General features: G+C 40.7%; 1 protein-coding gene across 2 annotated transcripts in view; it reads right to left on the bottom strand.

Annotated features, from left to right (window-relative positions):
* Positions 1-2,685: 2,685 nt before the first annotated feature.
* The window catches only part of CROT (carnitine O-octanoyltransferase), a 75,507-nt gene continuing 69,142 nt past the window's right edge, over positions 2,686-9,050 (bottom strand). For both annotated transcript variants that reach the window (XM_089666255.1, XM_089666256.1), the window contains one exon: positions 2,686-8,223. In XM_089666255.1, coding sequence (XP_089522381.1) covers positions 8,103-8,223 — 121 coding nt within the window. In that variant the 3' untranslated portion in view covers positions 2,686-8,102. The remainder of the gene's footprint in view (positions 8,224-9,050) is intronic.

Raw genomic sequence — 9,050 nt, 5'->3', positions numbered from 1 at the left:
GACTTCACTGTGTGTACTAGTTCAGATCAGTGACAGAAAGTCCTGAAATCATTGGATCAGCAGGACAGCCAGGCAACTAGCATATTCAGAAGGAGGACATCAATGTCAGTCTCATTATTTTCCTCAGTACAGGAAACCTATCAAGAGAAGTCTGCTGCTTTCCTGGTCAACTTTTTGGTTTCTTGCTCAGAACATGTATGCAGCAGGACAACGACCCCAAACATACAGTCAATTGTCATTAAGAACTATCTTCAGCATAAAGAAGAACAAGGAATCCTGGAAGTTATGGTTTGGTCCTCGGGGAGCCCTGATCTCAACATCATTGAGTGTGTCTGGGATTACATGGGGACAAGAAATGGAGGCAGCCTGCATCCACAGAAGATCGGTGGTTGGTCCTCCAAGATGTTTAACTGGATACTAACATTTATAGATAAAGTTGATCCAGGGAATATCCGATTGCCTCTCGGAGGATCAGGAAGGAACTTTTTCTCCTGCAGGAGCAAATTGCACCATGCTTTGTTGGGTTTTAGTTCCTTCCTCTGGATCAACTGTGGGTATAGGATTATAACTTTTTTTTTTTCTTTAAACTGGATGGACTTTTGTCTTTTTTCAGCCAGACTAACTATGTAACTGTGTTTGGTACAACCTACTGCCTGAGTTCCTTCAAAAAAAAAAAAAAAAAAACTGTGCAAGTGTACCTAGAACTGTGTGTGTTTTACAGCAGAATGCAAGAGAAAATCTCTCTAAAAAGGCATATACTGTTTAGAGCTATGCATGTGTATGCAGTCTGCTGCTGATAACAATCAATGACAGCTGAAATATGCAGTGGCTGTATGCACATCAGACCAGTACTCATGTATGTACATATCCCCTCAAAATGCATATGCAAGTACTGCTAGTACAGCCTTTCGTATTTCAGCCTGTCATTGATTTTGACAGGCTGCTATGATGCCTGGGTGCTGAAATACATTTGTTTTTTACACTGTATGGGCATAGCATTCATGTGCGTAATGTAATTTTTTTACATAAATATTGCATATTAAAAAATGCATACACCCTGTTCCAAATTATTATGTAAATTATATTTTTCTCATTTACCTAAACAACTGATGTAAATAACAGTCAGCGTAATTCTCAGGTTATCAACTATTAAGAGTACAATTCAAATTTTATTGAACAAACCTCCTAATAACAGGATTTTTTTTTAAACATAAAACACTTACAATACACTGTTCCAAATTATTACGCACAGTAAGTGTCAAAACATTTTATAGTTTGTAAAGAACTGAAAATTGTCATTTGCTGTGTCTGCAGCATATTTACTGAAATCAAAAGCTATTTCAATCAAACTTTTAACAACATTTTAACTTTTTAAACATTTTAACAGGTGACGTTACATTGTAACATAGGACCCCTTATTTGATGGCAGCTTCACAAGTCTTGCATCCATTGAACTTGTGAGTTTTTGGACAGTTTCTGCTTGAATTTGTTTGCAAGATGTCAGAATAGCCTCCCAGAGCTGCTGTTTGGATGTAAACTGCCTCCCACCCTCATAGATCTTTTGCTTGAGGATGCTCCAAAGGTTCTCAATAGGATTGAGGTCAGGGCAGGATGGAGGCCAAACCATGACTTTATCTCCTTTTATCCCCATAGCAGCCATTGATGCAGAGGTATTCTTTGCAGCATGAGATGGTGCATTGTCGTGCATGAAGATGATTTTATTACGGAAAGCATAGTTCTTCCTTCTGTACCAGGGAAGAAAGTGGTCAGTCATAAACTCCACATACTTTGCAGAGGTCAACTTTACACCTTCGAGGACCCTAAAGGGGCAGACCTGCTCTGTTCCCATGATTCCGGACCAAAACATGACTCCACCACCGCCTTGCTGACGTCGCAGCCTTGTTGGAACAGGGTGGCCGTCCACCAACCATCTACTACTCTATCCATCTGGACCATCCAGGGTTGCACGGCACTCATCAGTGAACAGGACTGTTTGAAAATTAGTCTTCATGTATTTTTCTGCCCAATGCTGCCGTTTCGGCTTGTGAGCATTGGTTATTGGTGCCGAATAGAAGGTTTATGCACAGTTGCAAGACTCTGGAGGACTCTACACCTTGATGTCCGTGGGGCTCCAGAGGCACCAGCAACTTCAAATATCTGTTTGCTGCTATGTAATGATATTTTAGCAGCTGCTCTCTTGATCCAATGCATGGATCTGGCAGAAATCTTCCTCAATGGGCCTTTATCTGCACGAACCCGTCTGTGCTCTGAATCAGCCACAAATCTCTTAATAGTGCGATGATCACTCTTAAGTTTTCGTGAAATATCTAATGTTTTCATACCTCATCCAAGGCATTGAACTATTTCACTCTTTTCGGCAGCAGAGAGATCCTTTTTCTTCCCCATATTGCTTGAAAATGGTGCTCTGCTTAATAATGTGGAACGCCCTCCTTTAGTAGTTTTTCCTTAAATTGGGCTCACCTGCCAATCTAATTATCACAGGTGTCCGAGATTGTTTTCAGTGATCAAAAGAGCCCTGACACACAATGCCATCCATGAGTTAAACTGAAAAACAAAATATTTAATCTTTGTGACACTTAAATAGAATTTGCATAATAATTTGGAACAGGGTGTATATACTGAAGGAGAACATACAGACAAAATAAAAACTCTTATAAAACTACATTGTGTTTTGCTTAAAATGATTTATTGTTTTAAGAACAGTAAAATCAGATCAGCTACATAGCCCTCTTCTGAAAAAAGCAGCATTGAGTCGGTTCTATAATGAATAAAATACATTCAGTCGGAAAGTGTGAAGTACAGTCACCATTGGCTAATCTGAGGTCACTGAGGATATGAAGCAATGGCAGATACAGTATGTCATCACAGTGACATCTACTGGCTGAATTGCGTTACACCAAGACACAGAGTTACTGATATTTTTTAGGACAGAATTCAACAACCTATTAAGTGTGGAATCCCTGTAATAGATCCCTAATAATGTAAAATAATAGATCTCAATGCATACAAGGTAAAAGACCTAATTTTACTGCCCGATGAGATAATGGTTTTAAGTGTGCTGTCATATGTGAACATGGTAAATGTATGGAAGTCCAAGGGCAGTGCAAAGACAGGTAGAGAGGCGTAAAGGGCAGTAAAGCCATAGCAATCAGAAAACTTTTTGTATTACCCACCTAAGAAATCATATCCCTTCCACTGCTCTAGTGAAATACTGGGTGAATTAACCGTTCTACAGACGCCAGCAGTCCTGACTCCCTCTGGTAGTGGGCCATGTGATTAAAGCCTAGGCATTAGTCATGTGGTCTCTTCCAAAAGGTCTGTGATCCTGATGCTCAGGCAGAGTTAACAAATCCACAGCTTCACCCAAACAATTCTCCTCTCATCCAGCAGAGGCCATAAAACCAGTGCCCTTCAGCACAGAGTGCCTATGGGATTGATATGAATAGAACAGACAAGTATTTCCCAATTTCTTAATTAATGGAAATCTAAATACCTGAAATCTCACTGCTACAAACCGCTATTCTTTGTAGTTTATTATACAAAAGACCTATTGAAAGAAATCTTTCCTAGGGGAAACATGGCAGGTGCCAGCGCTGATCTCTCCTGAAAATGTCACTCGTCTGGCTGACCTATTCTTAAAAAAAAAAAAAAATGGAGTCACTGACCCAAAACTACTATATAAATAGTAGGGGTTATTTACTAAAACTGGAGAGTGCAAAACTAGGTGCAGCACTGCATAGAAACCAATCAGCTTCCAGGTTTTATTGCCAAAGCTTAATTGAACAAGCTGAAGTTAGAAGCTGATTGGCTGCCATGTAGAGCTGTACCGGATTCTGAGTGCTCCAGTTTTAGTAAATATCCCTCTCAACAAGTTCCTCCTTTACTCTTTTAAATAGTATGCTTGCTATGGGTCAGTACTGAAGCCAGGATGGTACAATTTCAAAAGGAGTTCATTAGTTGCCATTTGTCTTAAGAAAGATTTCTTCAGTTTAGTAAAATTGGTTGAAGGCATTTCTGTGAAAAAACAACCCGTGTAGTCTAGTAACATGCACAGTTCAGCACCTCAGGGGTGTGTCTCATTCCTTAGCCACTCCCCTTCTACCATTACCTTGTTATTATATTGCCATCTGCTGGCTCAGTGGAGCAGCTCATCAAACACACACTGGTCAATGTCAATGACATTATGATGGAAGACTTCACCGATAGGGGATCGGCTAAACAGAGCTCACTCTGCATTTCAGCAGAGTTCCATTGCACTCAGGACTCTAGATGAATAGGGAGTACAACAGCACCTTATCTGGACTTTATATATATAGAAAACCATGCAATACTTTTAAAAGATTATGTTTATAAAGCAAGCCGTGTAGGGCAAATTAACCTTTTTTGGCGAGTTACTTTTTTTGTGATTTACACTATATTATTGTATGCATTTCAAATATTTTTATATTTTAAAACATTCTAGATTTAGTAATTAAACACTTTAAAATACTCTAAAAAGTTGGAATGTTTAATATCAAGGATAAGCAGTATGAGTTGATGCAGCTTTGACATAATTAACATCCCCCTTTTCATCTGCGCATTGTGCGGACTGCCATTTTGATCACACATCATATCAACAGTAGTAGTTGCAATGAATGGATAAAATACCGGACAATCTGATTGTACAATCTCCATCTACCAACAAATATGTACTGTAAGGGCCTGTCTGATTGGATACAGATTGACTGGGTATGTCCTCATATTACATAGCTTTGGTAAATCTAACGTTGATGGTACAGTAAGATTGTGACATGTATGGTGGCCTTCACACAGACTGGGACAATGATATTCCAACACAAGTCAACAACATACCATTGAATACTCTTAGTATACACAGCAGTTCAGAGGCTTTGTTTTACCTGCCCTGCGTTGCACTGCGTTTCTTTAGGCGCAGCATGCCCTACTGGGGTGCATTTGAACTGCAGGGAAAGCAGATGAAGTGCAGCCGTCTTTTGTCAAGTGGCGAGTTTCCCCATTTGAAAGCAGTTGCATTGTCTTCCAGCGGAAAATGCAAAAAGTTTCACAGCAATGCCCAAAAACGTGAGCTCTAAAAATTCTGTTTCAACTGAATACCCTGAACTACTCTGAGACTTTTGGAAAATTGGGTGATTTCTCAAGAAGGAATTAAATACTATTTGCAAAAAAAAAATAAATACTTTTTGCAATTCCAAAAACATTTTGAGAAGACAGGAGGCAGCCACAGCCACTGGCAAAAAATAAGGGCACCCCCCCCAATCAAATAACAGGAGCACCCTGTAATAAAGGCTGGTCACTCCTGTTCTCTCTCCCTGTGAAGGATTACTGGTCTTGTCTCCGCCCACTCCTGTACTTTTCTGCAGGCAGCCTGTAGTGGGTGGAGCCTGCTGGGTCCCTCCCACAGCTATGCTCCCTGCAAATGCTATGTATATCACAGTGATGATGACACTAACTTTTACAATATAATAACCAGGTTTGCAAAGGCATTTGGTGCACACAAAGAGGATCCTTTCTGGCTTTTTAGGAATATATTTAAAAGGAAAGGATTTTTGCCTACAGTTCAGCTTTAAACCTTTTTTTTAAGACCTGTTCAGTTCATATTTATTGGGCTGTGAGCCCTAGGAGTTCAGTTCTCACCACTGTTCTGCAGTGGTATGCACTGCAAAAAAGTAGAACACGCACTACTTCTTTTAGCGCAGTGTGTTGCAACGTACTGCACCACATTGTAAACTGCCGCAGATAATAAACAGATCGGAAATGTCACTTTTTGACATTACAATAAAATAGAAAAAAGCCCCCCCCCCAAAAAAAACAAAACAGTGCATTGCGTCATTTATGATGCCTTGGCACCACTGCTTTCACAGCAGCCTTGGTGTAACATGACCACTGGTTTGAATGAGCCCTTTAGCTTCTGTTGCAATTAAGAAAGCTTGTCTATCAGTTTCCACAAGGATTATAAAAACTGTATTTTATAGGGTGCAATCCAGAAATGTCACTTGTTGAATGACCAAAAAAGAAGCAACCCCCCCAAAAAAAAGCCTTTTATTTTCTGATATGGTGTCTACTTGTCCCAAAGATCCAGCATTTACATTCTTTTCATATCTGCTATTCAAGCTTTCATTAAAAGGTGATAATTAAAAACAAACCAGAATAAAACCGCAGTGTTTGTATTCTACTCAAAGGCTACTCTGAAATGGGTGACGCTGATTTACATGAAGACAAATGGCTGCAGTTGGCTTATGTGATTTTCCTGCTAAATTGCATTGATTCGGCATTGTGCACACTGCATTCATTCATACAGATCATTGCATTTGGTTTGCATTGTGCTTGCAGTTACAGACAGAGCCGATGCATTGTAGGATGCAGAGGTGTGTTCAGCAGCACATAGCACCTACGTACCAGAATGTACTCACATTGAAGGCTATACGGAGCCCAAACTGATCTCTCAGTTACAGGAGGACACTGGGGACTTGAATCAGTTACAGGAGGACACTGGGGACTTGAATCAGTTACAGGAGGACACTGGGGACTTGAATCAGTTACAGGAGGACACTGGGGACTTGAATCAGTTACAGGAGGACACTGGGGACTTGAATCACACAATGGCTTCTTATATTTTTAAGGGCTCATTGATATTAGTGCTGCCCTCTGAAGAGCTATCAGCAACTGACTGCCTATCTCATTTCTTGAGGCCCTAAAATGCTCGGACAATACAAATCCCCCCCCCCCCCATGACCGCTTTTTGAAATGTGGACACCCCAAGGTGTTTAGTAAGAGGCATGGTGAGTTTTTTTGAAGGTGCAATTTTTTCTCACAATTTTCTGGAAAGTTAAGTCATTAAATAAAATGTGTTTTTTTTTCACATATATTTTTTACATACTGCCACCAGAGCAGTGCAGCATAACCATGACTGGTGTGGCGCTGATCAGGGACATTGGTGAAAGTATGTAAGAAAACAAACAAAAAATAATTTTTTACTTTTTTATAAAATGCTTTTTTTTAAAAAAAAATTTTACATACTGCAACCACAGCAGTACAGTGTCATAGTGACACTGTACTACTCTAGGGAGGTGATCAGGATTTTTTTTTTTAACATTAAGATTGCTTATGACAGTTATGATTACTGTACATAAGCAATCATTTTTATGAATGACATCCATTCATGTGCCATAGTGTACTACTGTAATAGCTGTGATTAGCCACAGCTATCACATGGTTCAAATCTGCTGTGATTGGCCCCTTTACCATGTGATCACTGTGACCAACAAACAGGTCACAACGGTACACACAATGACTATGAATAAAAGCCATTGTTGACAACTGACATGTGATCGCTGTTATTGGTCACAGTGATCAGATGGTATGAACTGTGTTCTGTTGGGTGCCCCCTAGGGTGCGTGAATGGGAGGACGTCATGTGACATCCTCCTGAAATAACAGTGCCCCTGCTCTGAAATTATTTCACAATAGGCTAGGCGGGAGGTGTTTAAAGTCTGCATACTTTTTTTTTTTCCTGTTCTGGATTCTGTTACACTGGAGGGGTAGGGCTTGCAGTGTTTCAGGGCTGCCTGTGTGTATGTGTAGCACAGACAGCGTATGGACGTATGGCTGTACTTGCAGTCGGGAGCACGCATCAACGGGTGGCTCCATAGGTTCCTGCTAGGGCAAGGAGACACCCAACAGGAAAGAGAGGCAAGACAGAGAAGAGAAGCAGCATCTAATGAAAATCTGGACCTCAGGCAGCAGAAAACTAAAAAAAAAAATTTTAATAATTCTATTCTCCGAGTTACAGGCTGACAGCCATTGTTTTTACCAATCTTATGCCAGGTGATCACTGTCAAAAAGACAATGATCCTGATTTTCCAGCCCACGTTGCAATACAAACCTCTGTATCATATTTGTAAGCCACTATAATAAGAACAATAGACCAGGCTCTGTCTGTAAGCTAGCATCACACCTAGATATACAAGTATTGCTCGCTAAGGAAGTGTAAACCTTGTGCCAGTAATGTGCATTGTTAGTGAATAGCTGAAGATAACAGTGCATCCTCGAGAACGTCCTCTCAGACTACAGATGCGAGTTCACCATCAGCTGGATCATCTCCTGAAAGTTCTGGAACACCATCCGCAGGAGCTTTTCAGAGTCTGTCTCCGGGCTGGACTTCCAGGCGGTGCAGGTGGCCACAAACCTAAAGCGACACAGACACACCTTAAAGTACTGGGCCTTACACCTCAAGGTCCCTAAAAGTGGAACAAGTCCAGTATTTGCAACAACCACTCAAACTGTCCCGTCTTAGTTTCTATAGTGCTCTACAAAGAAGAAAGAACCCTGGTTGGGGTGCAAGACCCCTGGATATAAGGAACAAGAGCTACTGCTTCTTATGCGTACTGTACAGTTGTGTCCAAAATTATTCAACCCCCAATGCTGTAAAGGGGTTTAGGGACTATAGTGTACATTTGGAATTGTATTCAGAATCAAATCCTACAAGGACGTTGTAACTACCCAAATGCAACTAAAATGACATCAATTGTTTATGTAATACAGTAGTAAATGGTTCTTATGTGGTTTCTTCATTGCCACAATTATTCAACCCCTTAAAGACTACCACTCTGAAGAACAGAGGTTCATACAGGTGCTTTCCATCAGGTATTGAAAACACCTGTGGATGTCACCGAGCAGCAATCAAGCATAATAAGCACCAATTAGGCAGCTTTAAAATGACTGTGATACTCAGCTCCTTCTAGACATTTACTGGTGTGGTTACAAACATGGTGAAGGCAAGAGAATGGTCCAGGAAGACAAGAGAAGAGGTGATTTCTCTTCACAGGAAGGGCAATGGCTATAAGAAGATTGCAAAGATGTTAAACATACCAAGAGACACCTTAGGAAGCATCATTCGCAAATTCAAGGCAAAGGGCACTGTTGAAACGCTACCTGGTCGTGGCAGAAAGAAGATGCTGACTTCGACTGCTGTGCGCTACCTGAAGCGTAGAGTGGAGAGAAGTCCCCGTGTGA

Source organism: Staurois parvus, unplaced genomic scaffold (assembly GCF_062004578.1).
Source record: "Staurois parvus isolate SC_StPar_1 unplaced genomic scaffold, SC_StPar_1.0 ptg000051l, whole genome shotgun sequence".
NCBI classification, from domain to species: domain Eukaryota; kingdom Metazoa; phylum Chordata; class Amphibia; order Anura; family Ranidae; genus Staurois; species Staurois parvus.
The sequence above is the reverse complement of the archived record's forward strand: the minus strand, read 5'-3'. Positions and strand labels throughout refer to the sequence as shown.